This window comes from Bubalus bubalis, chromosome 5, assembly GCF_019923935.1.
Source record: "Bubalus bubalis isolate 160015118507 breed Murrah chromosome 5, NDDB_SH_1, whole genome shotgun sequence".
Lineage (NCBI taxonomy): Eukaryota > Metazoa > Chordata > Mammalia > Artiodactyla > Bovidae > Bubalus > Bubalus bubalis.
In genome coordinates this window covers 52,905,891-52,924,628 of record NC_059161.1, presented here as the reverse complement: position 1 = coordinate 52,924,628, position 18,738 = coordinate 52,905,891, and the positions used below count along the sequence as shown (strand labels likewise).

The 18,738-nt window shown below is 38.2% G+C and overlaps 1 protein-coding gene across 1 annotated transcript in view; it reads left to right on the top strand.

Annotated features, from left to right (window-relative positions):
* DNAH14 (dynein axonemal heavy chain 14) overlaps positions 1-18,738 on the top strand; it is a 403,042-nt gene that overhangs the window by 338,386 nt on the left and 45,918 nt on the right. Inside the window, exons 74-75 of the mRNA XM_044943112.2 lie at positions 12,212-12,368; positions 14,535-14,745. Of these exons, the coding sequence (XP_044799047.2) occupies positions 12,212-12,368; positions 14,535-14,745 (368 nt within the window). The remainder of the gene's footprint in view (positions 1-12,211; positions 12,369-14,534; positions 14,746-18,738) is intronic.

Sequence of the window (18,738 nt, the reverse complement as noted above, 5' to 3'; positions counted from 1 at the left end):
TCCTGCCAATGAATAGTCAGGGTTGATTTTCTTTAGGATTGACTGGTTTGATCTCCTTGCAGTCCAAGGGACTCTCAAGAGTCTTCTCCAGCACCACAACTCCAAAACATCGATTTTCGGCACTTAGCTGTCTTTATGGTTTCAGTCTCACATCTGTACATGACTACCAGAAAACCATAGCTTTGACTATATGGACCTTTGTCCGCAAAGTAATGTCTCTGCTTTTTAATACACTGTCTAGGTTTGCCATAGCTTTTCTTACAAGGAGCAAACATTTTTTAATTTCATGGCTGCAGTCACTGTCCACAGTGATTTTGGAGCCCAAGGAAATAAAATCTGTCACTGCATCCGCTTTTTCCCTTTCTATTTGCCATGAAGTGATAGGACCGGATGCCATTATCTTAGTTTGTTTTTTTTTTTTTTTTTAATTTTATTTTATTTTTAAACTTTACATAACTGTATTAGATTTGCCAAATATCAAAATGAATCCGCCACAGGTATACATGTGTTCCCCATCCTGAACCCTCCTCCCTCCTCCCTCCCCATTCCATCCCTCTGGGTCATCCCAGTGCACCAGCCCCAAGCATCCAGTATCGTGCATCGAACCTGGACTGGCAACTCATTTCATACATGATATTTTACATGTTTCAATGCCATTCTCCCCAATCTTCCCACCCTCTCCCTCTCCCACAGAGTCCATAAGACTGTTCTATACATCAGCGTCTCTTTTGCTTTCTCGTACACAGGGTTATTGTTACCATCTTTCTAAATTCCATATATATGCGTTAGTATACTGTATTGGTGTTTTTCTTTCTGGCTTACTTCACTCTGTATAATAGGCTCCAGTTTCATCCACCTCATTAGAACTGATTCAAATGTATTCTTTTTAATGGCTGAATAATACTCCATTGTGTATATGTACCACTGCTTTCTTATCCATTCATCTGCTGATGGACATCTAGGTTGCTTCCATGTCCTGGCTATTATAAACAGTGCTGCGATGAACATTGGGGTACATGTGTCTCTTTCCCTTCTGGTTTCCTCAGCGTGTATGCCCAGCAGTGGGATTGCTGGATCATAAGGCAGTTCTATTTCCAGTTTTTTAAGGAATCTCCACACTGTTCTCCATAGTGGCTGTACTAGTTTGCATTCCCACCAACAGTGTAAGAGGGTTCCCTTTTCTCCACACCCTCTCCAGCATTTATTACTTGTAGACTTTTGGATCGCAGCCATTCTGACTGGTGTGAAATGGTACCTCATAGTGGTTTTGATTTGCATTTCTCTGATAATGAGTGATGTTGAGCATCTTTTCATGTGTTTGTTAGCCATCTGGATGTCTTCTTTGGAGAAATGTCTATTTAGTTCTTTGGCCCATTTTTTGATTGGGTCATTTATTTTTCTGCAGTTGAGCTGTAGGAGTTGCTTGTATATTCTCGAGATTAGTTGTTTGTCAGTTGCTTCATTTGCTATTATCTTCTCCCATTCTGAAGGCTGTCTTTTCACCTTGCTAATAGTTTCCTTTGATGTGCAGAAGCTTTTAAGGTTAATTAGGTCCCATTTGTTTATTTTTGCTTTTATTTTCAATATTCTGGGAGGTGGGTCATAGAGGATCCTGCTGTGATGTATGTCAGAGAGTGTTTTGCCTATGTTCTCCTCTAGGAGTTTTATAGTTTCTGGTCTTACGTTTAGATCTTTAATCCATTTTGAGTTTATTTTTGTGTATGGTGTTAGAAAGTGTTCTAGTTTCATTCTTTTACAAGTGGTTGACCAGAGTTCCCAGCACCACTTGTTAAAGAGATTGTCTTTAATCCACTGTATATTCTTGCCTCCTTTGTCGAAGATAAGGTGTCCATATGTGCGTGGATTTATCTCTGGGCTTTCTATTTTGTTCCATTGATCTATATTTCTGTCTTTGTGCCAGTACCATACTGTCTTGATAACTGTGGCTTTGTAGTAGAGCCTGAAGTCAGGTAGGTTGATTCCTCCAGTTCCATTCTTCTTTCTCAAGATCGCTTTGGCTATTCGAGGTTTTTTGTTTTTCCATACAAATTGTGAAATTATTTGTTCTAGCTCTGTGAAGAATGCTGTTGGTAGCTTGATAGGGATTGCATTGAATCTATAAATTGCTTTGGGTAGTATACTCATTTTCACTACATTGATTCTTCCAATCCATGAACATGGTATATTTCTCCATCTGTTAGTGTCCTCTTTGATTTCTTTCACCAGTGTTTTATAGTTTTCTATATATAGGTCTTTAGATTCTTTAGGTAGATATATTCCTAAGTATTTTATTCTTTCCGTTGCAATGGTGAATGGAATTGTTTCCTTAATTTCTCTTTCTGTTTTCTCATTATTAGTGTATAGGAATGCAAGGGATTTCTGTGTGTTGATTTTATATCCTGCAACTTTACTATAGTCATTGATTAGTTCTAGTAATTTTCTGGTGGAGTCTTTAGGGTTTTCTATGTAGAGGATCATGTCATCTGCAAACAGTGAGAGCTTTACTTCTTCTTTTCCAATTTGGATTCCTTTTATTTCTTTTTCTGCTCTGATTGCTGTGCCCAAAACTTCCAAAACTATGTTGAATAGTAATGGTGAAAGTGGGCACCCTTGTCTTGTTCCTGACTTTAGAGGAAATGCTTTCAGTTTTTCACCATTGAGGATAATGTTTGCTGTGGGTTTGTCATATATAGCTTTGATTATGTTGAGGTATGTTCCTTCTATTCCTGCTTTCTGGAGCGTTTTTTATCATAAATGGATGTTGAATTTTGTCAAAGGCTTTCTCTGCATCTATTGAGATAATCATATGGTTTTTATTTTTCAATTTGTTAATGTGGTGTATTACATTGATTGATTTGCGGATATTGAAGAATCCTTGCATCCCTGGGATAAAGCCCACTTGGTCATGGTGTATGATCTTTTTAATGTGTTGTTGGATTCTGATTGCTAGAATTTTGTTAAGAATTTTTGCATCTATGTTCATCAGTGATATTGGCCTGTAGTTTTCTTTTTTTGTGGGATCTTTGTCAGGTTTTGGTATTAGGGTGATGGTGGCCTCATAGAATGAGTTTGGAAGTTTACCATCCTCTGCAATTTTCTGGAAGAGTTTGAGCAGGATAGGTGTTAGGTCTTCTCTAAATTTTTGGTAGAATTCAGCTGTGAAGCCGTCTGGACCTGGGCTTTTGTTTGCTGGAAGATTTTTGATTACAGTTTCAATTTCCGTGCTTGTGATGGGTCTGTTAAGATTTTCTATTTCTTCCTGATCGAGTTTTGGAAAGTTGTACTTTTCTAAGAATTTGTCCATTTCTTCCTCGTTGTCCATTTTATTGGCATATAATTGTTGATAGTAGTCTCTTATGATCCTTTGTATTTCTGTGTTGTCTGTTGTGATCTCTCCATTTTCATTTCTAATTTTATTGATTTGATTTTTCTCCCTTTGTTTCTTGATGAGTCTGGCTAATGGTTTGTCAATTTTATTTATCCTTTCAAAGAACCAGCTTTTGGTTTTGTTGATTTTTGCTATGGTCTCTTTTGTTTCTTTTGCATTTATTTCTGCTCTAATTTTTAAGATTTCTTTCCTTCTACTAACCCTGAGGTTCTTCATTTCTTCCTTTTCTAGTTGCTTTAGGTGTAGAGTTAGGTTATTTATTTGACTTTTTTCTTGTTTCTTGAGGTGTGCCTGTATTGCTATGAACTTTCCCCTTAGGACTGCTTTTACCGTGTCCCACAGGTTTTGGGTTGTTGTGTTTTCATTTTCATTCGTTTCTATGCAAATTTTGATTTCTTTTTTTATTTCTTCTGTGATTTGTTGGTTATTCAGCAGTGTGTTGTTCAGCCTCCATATGTTGGATTTTTTAATAGTTTTTCTCCTGTAATTGAGATCTAATCTTACTGCATTGTGGTCAGAAAAGATGCTTGGAATGATTTCTATTTTTTTGAATTTACCAAGGCTAGCTTTATGGCCCAGGATGTGATCTATCCTGGAGAAGGTTCCATGTGCACTTGAGAAGAAGGTGAAATTCATTGTTTTGGGATGAAACGTCCTATAGATATCAATTAGGTCTAACTGGTCTATTGTATTGTTTAAAGTTTGTGTTTCCTTGTTAATTTTCTGTTTAGTTGATCTATCCATAGGTGTGAGTGGGGTATTAAAGTCTCCCACTATTATTGTGTTATTGTTAATTTCTTCTTTCATACTTGTTAGCATTTGTCTTACATACTGCGGTGCTCCCGTGTTGGGTGCATATATATTTATAATTGTTATATCTTCTTCTTGGATTGATCCTTTGATCATTATGTAGTGACCATCTTTGTCTCTTTTCACAGTCTTTGTTTTAAAGTCTATTTTATCTGATATGAGTATTGCTAATCCTGCTTTCTTTTGGTCCCTATTCGCATGGAAAATCTTTTTCCAGCCCTTCACTTTCAGTCTGTATGTGTCCCCTGTTTTGAGGTGGGTCTCTTGTAGACAACATATGCAGGGGTCTTGTTTTTGTATCCATTCAGCCAGTCTTTGTCTTTTGGTTGGGGCATTCAACCCATTTACGTTTAAGGTAATTACTGATAAGTGTGACCCCGTTGCCATCTACTTTATTGTTTTGGGTTCGAATTTATACACCATTTTTGTGTTTCCTGTCTAGAGAATATCCTTTAGTATTTGTTGGAGAGCTGGTTTGGTGGTGCAGAATTCTCTCAGCTTTTGCTTGTCTGAAAAGCTTTTGATTTCTCCTTCATACTTGAATGAGATCCTTGCTGGGTACAATAATCTGGGCTGTAGGTTATTTTCTTTCATCATTTTAAGTATGTCTTGCCATTCCCTCCTGGCTTGAAGAGTTTCTATTGAAAGATCAGCTGTTATCCTTATGGGAATTCCCTTGTGTGTTATTTGTTGTTTTTCCCTTGCTGCTTTTAATATTTGTTCTTTGTGTTTGATCTTTGTTAATTTGATTACTATGTGTCTTGGGGTGTTTCGCCTTGGGTTTATCCTGTTTGGGATTCTCTGGGTTTCTTGGACTTGGGTGATTATTTCCTTCCCCATTTTAGGGAAGTTTTCAACTATTATCTCCTCAAGTATTTTCTCATGGTCTTTCTTTTTGTCTTCTTCTTCTGGGATCCCTATGATTCGAATGTTGTAGCATTTAATATTGTCCTGGAGGTCTCTGAGATTGTCCTCATTTCTTTTAATTCGTTTTTCTTTTATCCTCTCTGATTCATTTATTTCTACCATTCTATCTTCTAATTCACTAATCCTATCTTCTGCCTCTGTTATTCTACTATTTGTTGCCTCCAGAGTGTTTTTAATTTCACTTATTGCATTATTCATTTTATATTGACTCTTTTTTATTTCTTCTAAGTCCTTGTTAAACCTTTCTTGCATCTTCTCAATCCTTGCCTCCAGGCTATTTATCTGTGATTCCATTTTAATTTCAAGATTTTGGATCAATTTCACTATCATTATTCGGAATTCTTTATCAGGTAGATTCCCTATCTCTTCCTCTTTTGTTTGGTTTGGTGGGCATTTATCCTGTTCCTTTATCTGCTGGCTATTCCTCTGTCTCTTCATCTTGTTTAAATTGCTGAGTTTGGGGTGTCCTTTCTGTATTCTGGCAGTTTGTGGAGTTCTCTTTATTGTGGCGTTTCCTTGCTGTGTGTGGGTTTGTACAGGTGGCTTGTCAAGGTTTCCTGGTTAGGGAAGCTTGTGTCGATGTTCTGGTGGATGGAGCTGTATTTCTTCTCTCTGAAGTGTAATGAAATGTCCAGTAATGAGTTATGAGATGTCTATGGTTTTGGGGTGACTTTGGGCAGCCTGTATCTTGAAGCTCAGGGCTGTGTTCCTTGTTGCTGGAGAATTTGCTTGTTATGTCTTTCCCTGGAACTTGTTGGCCATTGTGTGGTGCTTGGTTTCAGTGTCGGTATGGAGGCGTTTGATGAGCTCCTGTCAATTAATGTTCCTTGGAGTCAGGAGTTCCCTGGAGTCAGGGTTTGGACTTAAGCCTCCTACTTCCAGTTATCGGTCTTAATTTTACAGTAGTTTCAAAACTTCTCCTTCTGTACAGCACCACTGATAAAACATCTACGTTAAAGATGAAAAGTTTCTCTACTGTGAGGGTCACTCAGAGAGGTTCACAGCATTACATGGAGAAGAGAAGAGGGAGGAGGGAGTTAGAGGTGACCCAAATGAGATGAGGTGGAATCAATAGTGGAGAGAGTGGGCTAGCCAGTAGTCACTTCCTTGTGTGCACTCCACAACTGGACCGCTCAGAGATGTTCACGGAGTTATACAGGGAAGAGAAGAAGGAGGCAGGAGACAGAGGTGGCCAGAAGGATAAAAGGGGGAAATGAAAAGGAGGGAGACAGATCCAGCCAGTAATCAGTTCCTTAAGTGTTCTCCACCGTCTGGAACACACAGAAATTCACAGAGTTGGGTAGAGTAGAGAGGGGTTAGGGAGGAGATACAGGTGACCTGGTGGAGAAAATGGAGAGTCCAAAGGGAGAGAGAGCAGTCCAGCCAGTAATCTCGTACACTAGTGAAAAATGGGTCCTGAAGATTGGGTTCTTAAAGGTACAAAATTGGTAACAAATACATAAAAACAAAAATTAGAAATCTAGAGTAGAGTTTGGAATTTCAAAAATGCGATGTTAATGAAAAGAAGAAGGAAAAGAAAGAGAGAAAAAACGAATAAAGAAAAACAAACAAGGTCGTGAAAGTAATAAAGAAACTACAGGTACAAAATTGATAACTAATACCAAAAAGCAAAAATTAAAAATCTAGAGTAGAGTTTGGAATTTCAAAAATACAATGTTAAAAAAAAAAAAAAAAAAGAAGAAGAAGAAAAATAAAGAGAGAAAACAAACAAACCAACAAAAACAATGTCGCAAAAATTATAAAGAAAATACAGGTACAAAATTGATATCAAATACCAAAAAGCATAAATTAAAAATCTTGAGTAGAGTTTGGAATTGCAGATATACGATGTTATATAAAAGAAGAAAAGAAAGAAACAGAGGGATAAAAAAGTCACAGAAATTATGAAAAAAACTATAGGTACAAAATTGATAACATATATCAAAAGGCTAAAATTAAAAATCTAGAGTAGAATTTGGAATTTCAAAAATACAATGTTAAAGAAAAGAAGAAAAAGAAAAAAAAAAAAAAACCACGGTCAAAAAATTATAAAATATATATATGAAGTTTGCTGAAGAAGAAAAAAAAATAGGGTCTTTTTTTTTTTTTTGCAAAGTAATAGTTATAAAAGTGAAAATTAAAGGACAATAGAGGACTTAAAAAAAATTTTTAAAAAAAAGGGAAAGAAAGATTGATCGTAAAAATAGTAGAAATATATCTAGGTCTTTCTCTGGTTTTGGTGTGAGTATTGTGGGTTCAGTTCATTTTTGGCAGTTCCTTAGTCCGACTTATATTTCTCAAGATCTATAGGCCCCTTCCTATGTAATCCGTAGTAACCACAGGGTTTTAATCTATGGCCTGTAGCTTCCAAGGCGTTTCCCTCTGTTATAGCTTCTTCTGTTTGCTGGTCTCTTCAGTGTCTGGTTCCCGCCCTGACACAAAGGGGATGGTTGAGGACACTATTTTTTTTTTTTTTTTTTTTTTTAATTTAGGCTCACTTGTTCAGCCGCGCTGTGGGGAGGGAGGGAGGGATGCTGCAAACAGATAACACTGGCGTGCGCTCGCAGTGCCTCAGCCACACTGGGTCTGCCCCCGCTCACGGCGCGTGTAGCCTCCCTGCCCACACTGCTTGGGCTCTAGGTTGTTCCGCCGGGAACAATCAGAGGCCGGCCCTGGGCTGAGCTCCCAGGTCCAAGCCGCTCAGGTTCAGGCACTCAGGTAGTCCTCAGAGGCGCAGACTCGGTTGGGCCTGCGTTTTGTGTTCTTCCCAGATCCGAGCAGCTCAGGTGATGAGGTGTTTGGCGGGCGCCAATGCTGCGACTTATCGCCTCCCTGCCACTCGGTTATCTGGGTGTAAAACCGGCGCACCTTCTCAGGCAGATGTTGACCGTCCAGACCCCCAAGAAGTTTTAGTTAGCAAAGAAGCCTGCTTACAGTTTTATAGATAGTGTCTCTCTGGGGCTGCGATTGCCCCCTTCCGGCTCTGGCTGCCTGTCACTGGAGGGGGAAGGTCTGCAGCCGGCTATCTCTGTTCAGTCCTTTGTTCTGTGCGCGGGCCTGGCGGTGTCTTAGGTTAGGGCTGGCTTTTCGCGTGGTAGATATCCCACAGTCTGGTTTGCTAGCCCAAATTATTTCGCTCAGATAGCGCTCAGGACATTCGGCCCGATTCTTACTCTAAGGGACACTGCCCGCGCCGCACTTCCCTGCCCAGCCCCCGCTTGCTAATGCCGTGTGCAGGCGTCTGCGCTGCTTCTCCGCTGGGGAAGTTACCGTAGGGCTCACAATCCGCGATTTTTAATTGTTTATTTTTTTTCCCCTCCCTTTTATGTTGCCCTCTGTGCTTCCAAAGCTCGGCACAGATTCGGCAGTGAGAGGGTTTCCTGGTGTTTGGAAACTTCTCTCTTTTTAAGACTCCCTTCCCGGGACGGAACTCCGTCCCTCCCTCTTTTGTCTCTTTTTTTGTCTTTTATATTTTTTCCTACCTCCTTTCGAAGAGTTGGGCTGCTTTTCTGGGTGCCTGATGTCCTCTGCCGGCATTCAGAAGTTGTTTTATGGAATTTACTCGACGTTTAAATGCTCTTTTGATGAATTTGTGGGGGAGAAAGTGTTCTCCCCGTCCTACTCCTCCGCCATCTTGGCTCCTCCTCTATCTTAGTTTTTGAATGATGAGTTTTAAGCCAGCTTTTTCACTCCCCTCTTTTACCCTCATCAAGAGGCTCTTTAGTTCTTCTTCACTTTCTGCCATTAGAGTTGCATCATCTGCATATCTTAGGTTGTTGGTATTTCTCCCAGAAATCTTGATTCCAGCTTGTGATTCATCCTGCCTGGCATTTCACATGATGTACTCTGCATGGAAGTTAAATAAGCACAGTGACAATATACAGCCTTGACCTACTCCTTTCCCAGTTTTGAATCAGTCTGTTGTTCATGTTCAGTTCTAACTGTTGCTTCTTGACCTGCAAACAGGTTCTCTGGAGGAAGATAAGGTGGCCTCATATTCCCATCTCTTGAAGAATTTTCCACAGTTTTTTGTGATCCACACAGTCAAAGGCTTTAGTGTAGTCAATGAAGCTGTAGATGTTTTTCTGGAATCCCCTTGCTTTCTCTATGATCTAGCAAATGTTGGCAATTTGATCTCTGGTTTCTCTGCCTTTTCTAAATCCACCTTGTACATCTGGAATTTCTCAGTTGAAGCCTAGTTTGAAGGATTTTGAGCATAACCTTACTAACATGTAAAATTAGTTCAATTGTACAGTAGTTTGAACATTCTTTGGCACTGCCTTTCTTTGGGATTGGAATGAATACTGATCTGGATCACAGCCTTGTCATAGCAAAAGGGCTTGCATAACTCCATGAAGTTATGAGCCATGCCTCGCAGGGCCACCCAAGACAGACAGGTCATAGTGAAGAGTTCTGACAAAACATAGTCCACTGGAGAAGGGAATGGCAAACCACTCTAGTATTCTTGCAGCAAGAACCCCATGAACAGTATGCCTATTATAGATACTTCATATAAGTAGAATCATGCAACATTTATCTTTTTGTGTCTGACTTATTTCATTTAATGTCTTCAAGTTTCATCCATGTTGTAGCATGTGTCAGAATTTTTTCAAAGCTGAATACTATTGCATTGTATCCATATGCCACATTTTATTTATCTATTCATCTGTCCATGAACACTTGGGTTGTTTCCACCTTTTGACTGTTGCAAGTGATGCTGCTGGAACATCGGTATATACATTTGTTTTTTTGTTTTTATTTTTGTTTGGGTTTGGTTTTTTCTTCTTTTGAGCCAAAATTTTCAAATTGAGAAATTTGACATAAAAATCCAGATTTCCAGCATTTATTAAAAAAGTAGAAGATCAGCTAATACGTGGCCCACAATCATCCATAGCAATACTCTCTGCCCTTTTGGAGCAGTGTATCATAGTCTTCACTGCTCCCAATTATCTCCTGACACTGAAGTTGAATGCTATTTGCCATTTAACATCATATGTGCATAACTTTTTATTATACAGGAGAATTATTTTTCTTCAGCCCAACCCACTTCTCCAGTTTATGTTATCCACCTGACAACTTTAGACAGATTGATTCCTCTACTCTGTATGTAGATTATTGATGCAATTATGACATTAAGATGTATTTAAGCTATAGTAACTGAAAAATGCAGACTACTTAACAGTCTGTGTAGTAAAAACTCCATTTGTGGGGAAAAAAGAACAGGTTAAAGAGATATTCATGTGTATGTAGAAAATATAAAGAACAAGAAACAAATAGAGGTTATCTAGGAAATAGGGTCTTCATATTTCAATTTATACTTTTTAAAAAATTTTATGTAACAAGTTATATAGCAAGTATTATTTGAATTTCATGTAACAAGTGTGTATTACCTTAACAACAAAATTACCTAGATTTTAAAACCCATTACATTACTCTCCCCCATTAAGCTCCAAGCGGTTTTAATTTGTCACCAGCAACTTTATGAGTATAGTCATCCTATTTACCAAACTCGGGGTCAGAAGACGTGGTCTGATAAAATGTTAAGTGTATGTATAGGGAAGTTGAGTTTAAATATTTGAAACTGGGTCTGACCTGTAAGAGTCAGAAATTGAGATTGCCACTCATGAGATTTAGAATATACTAGGGAGAAGACTCAACCTAGAGATGGATGATATCATGGCACTCCACAGGGGCAAGAACTTTGTCCAGTTTATTCAGTTCCTTCCATTTATATAACCCATTGGACAGAAAAGAGGGGGAAAGATGACAATGAGGAGATATGGATACAGGGAAATTTTTCAGAACTATATGTAGCTTCTTAGAAAAGAGCTAATAAAATTTATTTCAATGGAACCCATTTCTTCAAACTTTTCTTTCTCTCCCACTGCTGCTGCTGCTGCTAAGTCGCTTCAGTCGTGTCCGACTCTGTGCGACCCCATAGACGGCAGCCCCCCCCCAAATTTCTTGGGGTTAAAAATTACAAAAGTGGAGAAATTTAATAAATGTTTGCTTGATTAATAAAATAAAGAAGGAACCAGCAGCATGATGGTGACAGAAGATGACAATCACGTTGGGGAGACAGATTCTTAGCAGTGATGGGCCACAACCAATGGTGTTTCACTTGGTCGATTCCCACACTTTCATAACTGGAAATACTGGGTGAACTCTGCTGTTAGACCCCAGATTCTATGTGTGCTGCCAATTTTCATGTTTAAAAATACATATGTTGCAATTAATTAAAAATTTGAGGTTAATTTTTCCAAAGGATAGAGAAAAGAGCAAACTCAACATAATGAGTTTATATTAGGTGTTCTTTTAAATATGTGAACTTGCCAATAGTTGATGGGTTTTAACGATGACCCATGGTTCAATCTAGTACCTCCACACAGCCACAGACACATACAGTTTTAATTTTGCCTTAAATGATGGAGTCTCTGAAAATGCTCAGCACAGAATGTATGATCATTCTGTAAAGAAATAGCACATAAGTGATTAGTTTAAAGCAGTTTTCATGGAAAATGTCTGAAATTTGCAATGATTTCCAATGGATGAATTTCTATTTACCACCTGTATACTGTTTGCAAAACCTTTTAGTCCCTCTAAAGTTCTCCACAGATGTGTGCTCAGTTTGTTTAAACACACAAATATTGTGCTATTGATTTTCATTTTATTAATGGAAGAGCTACTACTTTTCCAACTATGCTATCCTGGATTTTCATCCTCTAATACCATGGGGTTTTTTTCTTGCTCTAGATATGTACATCAGGGGCAAGGTCCCTTTTTTGCAGTCAGGGACCCTAACTTGGATTTGCACGTACAAAGTAAGATCACAGAGTATGAAAGATAAAGGCACCAGATAGTCCTGGCATCTAGGAAGGACCATAGGATGGTCAAGAGCAGTGATGGGAGCTTTCCCACCACACATAGACTCCCCTCCCCATCAAATTTTCCCAACACAAGGAACACCACAAAACTTTTGAAGGGCAACCTAAATACTGAATACTTCTAAATTTGTTTCCTCTTACCCAGGGGATATTCCCTTGGGTAGTTTTTAAAGTTACTTATCTATCATGGTTTCTTTCTTAGATAAAAATTCTTAGACCAGAATGTTTAAAGAATTCTGTGGAAAGGTTTATAACTGAAAAAATAGGAAATGAATATATTCACAGCACTGGAACCAGTTTGAAGGAATCATATGAAGAATCCAATGCCAGAACTCCACTGATACTTATTCACTCCCATGGTAAGCTACTTGTGGACAGTTAAGATGACATGATGATGTTTTTCAAAAGATGTGGAGAAGTAGTTTCTGTGTCAGGGTGTTCTGTGTTTAAAATATTTCCCTATTCTTAAATATTTGGGGAAATTGTCCCATTCTTAAATATCTTAAAGAATTGGGCTTCCCAGGTGGCTCAGATGGTAAAGCATCTGCCTGCAATACGGGAGACCTGGATTCCATCCCTGGGTCGGGAAGATCCCCTGGAGAAGGAAATGGCAACCCACTTCAGTACTCTTGCCTGGAAAACTCCATGGATGGAGGAGCCTGGTAGGCTACAATCCGTGGGGTTGCAAAGAGTTGGACATGACTGAGTGACTTCACTAAATATCTTAAAACTGTAAACTATATTAAGAATGAATCTTTCAAACAGATTCACAGATCAAACAGATATAGAGAACAAACTAGTGGATACCAGTGGAGAGAATGAAGAGGGGTGGGCCAAGCTGGGGTAGAGGATTGGGAGGTACAAACTACAATGTGTAAAACAAATAAGCTACAAGGATATATTGTACAACAGAGGGAATACAAACAGTATTTTATGATAACTATAAATGAACTATAACCTTTAAAAATTATGACTCACTCTGTTATACATCTAAAAGTTATTTACATCATTATTGTACATCAACTATATCTCAATTTAAAAAAGTAAGCAAATAAAGCAATAGCACATTTTAAAAAAAAGAATGACTAAAAATGTAAAAGAACAAAGAAAAATGAGTTGTCCCAGATTCATGAATATGGAAAAATTTATCAGGGCTAGTTTTGTATGCAGAAAATACCTCCCAAACACACATATTATTGATATGATATTTGGGATTACCCTTGCTTTATTAACAATTTTAATTCCCATTGAACTGTGAAAAAATGTTATAAAATTATCAGAAATAACCTCTGTTGATTGTATGCTTGTGTGCTTCAAGACTTCAAATGCATTTTTTTCTTTATCTTGTCTTTGCTCTACAGACCCTAAGCAAAATATTTTCTCCTAAGCAAAATACTTTCTTCATTTATTTTCTGCTTTCATTATCTTCAAATCAAACACGTCTTTAGAACTCACCATTTTCAAACTTTGATTCTATTAGGAAAAGCCTTGTTCAAAGTGCCCCCATGTAGAGGCTTTCTCATCTGAAACTTTTCCATGTAAAGCAGCTGGCTATATGCCTGACACGCTCATAACAGTGCTGTCTATTTCTTGAAAACTCAGCCTGACATGGCAGCTAGGCCTGTGGCCATCATATCTATGTTCCAAACATCTGTCACCCTGTTAGACTGGGCTTGACATATACACACTACATGTAATAAAACAGATAACTAATAAAGAACCTACTGTATAGCACAGGAAACTCTACTCAGTATTCTGTAATGACCTATATGGTACCTATATGGGAAAAAAAGAGTGGCTATATACTATATATGTATAAGTAATTCACTTTGCTGTACAGAATGGAAGATAGCACAACATTTAAAAAACTTTGCTGCCAAAGCTTTTTCACAAAACATAAGATGCTCATACCTAGCTGCATGAAAGGCTAAAAATGAAGTATTTTAGCTAGGCACATGGCCATTTGGAGTGACACCAGGGTTCAGCTATAGAGGAGGAAGGGACAAGTAAGTGCTGGAGTAAACAACCCACAAACCTACTACTGCTGTAGTAAATAGTATCACCCCATCTGTCACCCCATTAGATTGGGTTTGACATATACACACTGTATATAATAAAATAGATAACTAATAAAAAACCTACTGTGTAGCACAGGGAACTCTACTCAATACTCTGTAATGACCTAAATGGGAATAGAATCTAAAAAAGAGTGGCTATGTATATGCATATATACATATATGTGTGTGTGTGTGTATATATATATATATATATATAAGTGACTCACTTTGATGCACAGCAGAAACTAACACAGCATTGTAAATCAGCTATATGCCAATAAAAATTAATTTTGCAAAAAAGAAAATAGAAGAGCCAAAATTTTAGCTCTACCTTCTGATTTAAAAGACTAGTTTTTCCTTTATGTGTACACCTTTTCCCACTGCCACTTAATAAATGCTAGAATGTATTTTTAAAGAGGTGATTAAATGACTTTACAATAGTATGTACCTTTCCATGTTGTTTTACAGGGATCGACCTCACCAATACGCTCCTGAAATTTGCACAAGAGTTAATGGGAACAACCAATCATGTGACCATGATTTCTTTGGGTCGTGGCCAGGCAGCTAAAGCCGAAGCCCTCATTGTTAAGGCCCTAACCAAAACAGAGCAATGGGTCTTCCTCCAGAACTGCCATCTTGCAGCATCATTTATGCCAAGGCTCTGCACTATTGTAGAATCGTAAGAGTTTTACATTTATTTGTAAGTGCTTCCCAGGTGGCTCAGTGGTAAAGAATCCACCAGCCAATGCAGGAACTACAGGACCCTTGGGTTCAATCCCTGAGTCGGGAAGATCCCCTGGAGAAGGCAATCCACTCCAGTATTCTTGCCTGGAAAATCCCATGTTCACAGGGGCCTGATGGGCTACAGTCCATTGGGTGGCAAAAAGTCAGACATGACTGAGCAACTGAGCACCCGTGCACACATAAGAGATCAGATTATTATCAAAACAATGAGCTAAAACTGGAAATGGCAATGTACAACTGTGCTTAACAGTGATAAAATAAAGTGTTAGGCCACTCAGAGGTAACTTAGGCTATTTTATGACGGTTCTATTTCTCCAAGAACTTGAAAGCTACACTAGGAATATATCACTTTTTATTAGAAGAAAAGACCTCTTTAATTTTTACTTTCCATCCAGTTTATCAGTTTCTCTTTCTCCCCATCTCAAACTCTCAATAGATATATACTTGTACATACACATGTATATAGAAATGTACATGTGGCATAGTTTGTAATATCCTATTGCTTCCACACAGAATGTAATACCTCATATCCATATTTCCCAGGTAGTGCTAGTAGTAAAGAACCTGCCTACCAATGCAGGAGAATTAAGAGTCATGGGTTGGATCCCTGGGTCAGGAAGATCCCCTAGAAGAGGACATGGCAACTCACTCCAGTATTCCTGCCTGGAGAATCCCGTGGACAGAGAAGCTTGGCAGACTACAGTCTGTAGGCTTGAAAAGTGTTAGACTCAAGTGAAACAACAAGCACAACATCCATAATTTCAGTGATAATTTTCTTTATAGGCTGTATTGGGTACCTATTCTGACTTACTCTAGTTCAACCCACTGGCTCTTTTCTCCCAAAGTACTTGCTGACTCAAGCAAAAATTCCCATAGGTTCAGCCTTCTTTTTTTTTTTTTTTTTAAATTTCAATGGTTTTGCCATATATCAAAATGAATCCGCCACAGGTATACACGTGTTCCCCATCCTGAACCCTCCTCCCTCCTCCCTCCCCATACCATCCCTCTGGGTCGTCCCAGTGCACCAGCCCCAAGCATCCAGTATCGTACATCAAACCTGGACTGGCGACTCGTTTCACATATGATATTATACATGTTTCAATGCCATTCTCCCAAATTATCCCACCCTCTCCCTCTCTCACAGAGTCCAAAAGACTGTTCTATACATCAGTGTCTCTTTTGCTGTCTCATATACAGGGTTATTGTTGCCATCTTTCTAAATTCCATATATATGCGTTAGTATACTGTATTGGTATTTTTCTTTCTGGCTTACTTCACTCTGTATAATAGGCTCCAGTTTCATCCACCTCATTAGAACTGATACAAATGTATTCTTTTTAATGGCTGAGTAATACTCCATTGTGTATATGTACCATAGCTTTCTTATCCATTCATCTGCTGATGGACATCTAGGTTGCTTCCATGTCCTGGCTATTATAAACAGTGCTGCGATTAACATTGGGGTACACATGTCTCTTTCAGCCTTCTTCTTTGCAGTGAAAGTATTTGGAATTTTTGCTCTAACTTTGCTTGAAGAATTAGCAAAGTGTTGAGTTAGTAATGTTTTAACAAATTGCATTCTATAGCTTTTTCACCAGATTTGCGTTTCTGTCAGCTTTACTGAGTATGGCCAATACTGTATCTAAAAGTGCCTTTAAATGAGGGTCTCTGCTTCTTCATGCTGTTATTCTTCTGCTGTGAGCATCCACAAGGGAATTATGAAACCAAAATGCAGCTGTCTGGCTTAACTTTCTTTTTTTTTTTTTTGGCTTAACTTTCTAAAACCTTTACTAACAGTATGCATTCTGTTCTCAGACTATTATTCTTTAAGCAGTTTAAAAACTATTTCCTAATTTCACTTTTTTACATTTGTTTCATTACTTGAGTCAGAAGATGAAGATTACTTAATTATATGATTTCAACAGATGCAAACTCTGAAATAAGACACAATAATTTCTAATAGATTTTTCACTATTAATTTAAAAAATATTTGTAGGAAACCTACTATTTGCCAAAAATCATTCTAGAGACTAAGGATACAGCATAGACCAGACAGTCATTGTATCAGCATTCAAAAAGTGTATTAAGACAGAAAGGAGCAATAGAATAACAGATAGTATTGTATCATTTTTTTTAATTAATAAAATGTTCTTCAGAACAGTTTCAAAAGCTTAATAAGAGTAATTGACAATCATTAAAACTATGCTATATAACCAGTTGCCTGAGGAGGCCTTACAGATAGCTGAGAAAAGAAGAGAAGCAAAAGGCAAAGGAGAAAAGGAAAGATATACCCATTTGAGTGGATTCCAAATGGGTTCCAAAGAGTTCCAAAGAATAACAAGGAGAGATAAGAAAGCCTTCCTCAGTGATCAATGCAAAGAAACAGAGGAAAACAAAAGAATGAGAAAGACTAGAGATCTCTTCAAGAAAATTAGAGATATCAAGGGAATATTTCTTGCAAAGATGGGCACAATAAAGGACAGAAACGGTATGGACCTAGCAGAGGCAGAAAATATTAAGATGTACATAGAAGAACTATACAAAAAAGATCTTACTGACCCAGATAACCACAATGGTGTGATCACTCACCTAAAGCCAGAAATCCTAGAATGTGAAGTCAAGTGGTCCTTAAGAAGCATCATTATGAACAAAGCTAGTGGAGGAATGGAATTCCAGTGGAGCTATTTCAAATCCTAAAAGATGATGCTGTGAAAGTGCTACACTCAATATGCCAGCAAATTTGGAAAACTCAGCAGTGGCCACAGGACTGGAAAAGGTCAGTTTTCATTCCAATCCCAAAGAATGACAGTTTCAAAGAATGTTCAAACTACTACACAATTGCACTCATCTCACACGCTAGCAAAGTAATGCTCAAAATTCTCCAAGTGGCGCTTCAACAGTACGTGAAACAAGAACTTCAAGATATTCAAGCTAGATTTAGAAGAGGCAGAGGAACCAGAGATCAAATTGTCAACATCTGTTCAGTTCAGTTCAGTTCAGTTCAGTCGCTCAGTCGTGTCCGACTCTTTGTGACCCCATGAATCGCAGCACGCCAGGCCTCCCTGTCCATCACCATCTCCCGGAGTTCACTCAGACTCACGTCCATCGAGTTGGTGATGCCATCCAGCCATCTCATCCTCTGTCGTCGCCTTCTCCTCCTGCCCCCAATCCCTCCCAGCATCAGAGTCTTTTCCAATGAGTTAACTCTTCGCATGAGGTGGCCAAAGTACTGGAGTTTCAGCTTTAGCATCATTCCTTTCAAAGAATTCCCACGGCTGATCTTATCAAATGCTATTAAGATGATTGTATCTTTTCTTTTGTTCATGTGGTGTATCACACTGATTGATTTGCATATGTTGAAACACCCATGTGACCCTGGGTGAATCCAACTTGGTCATGGTGTATGACCTTTTTTAATGTGTTGTTGGATTCAGTTTGCTAATATTGAGAATTATTGTATCTGTATTCATCAAAGATATTGGCCTGTAATTTTCTTTTTTGGAAGTGTTTTTGATTTTGGTATTGAGGTGATAATGTCTTTGGAGATGTTTCCGCCTCTTTAGCCTTTGGGAAGAGTTTGAGAAGGATCAGTTTAAGTTCTTCTTCTTCTTTCTACGTCTGTAGAATTTCCTGGAATGCCCTCTGGTCCTTTCGTCTGTGTGGAGTTATATTTTAAATTACAGATTGTATTTCACTTCCAGTGACTGGTCTGTTCAAGTTACCTGTTTACTTTTGATTCAGTTTTGATGGGCTGTATGTTTCTAGAAACTTGTCCATCTTTCCTTGGTTGTCAAATTTGTTGCCATATAATTGTTCACGGTATTCTCTTCTGTTCATTTTGCATTTCTGTAGTGTCAATTGTGATTTCTTCTCTTTCATTTTTTATTTTATTTATTTGTGTTTTCTCTCTTTTCTTCTTGATGAGCCT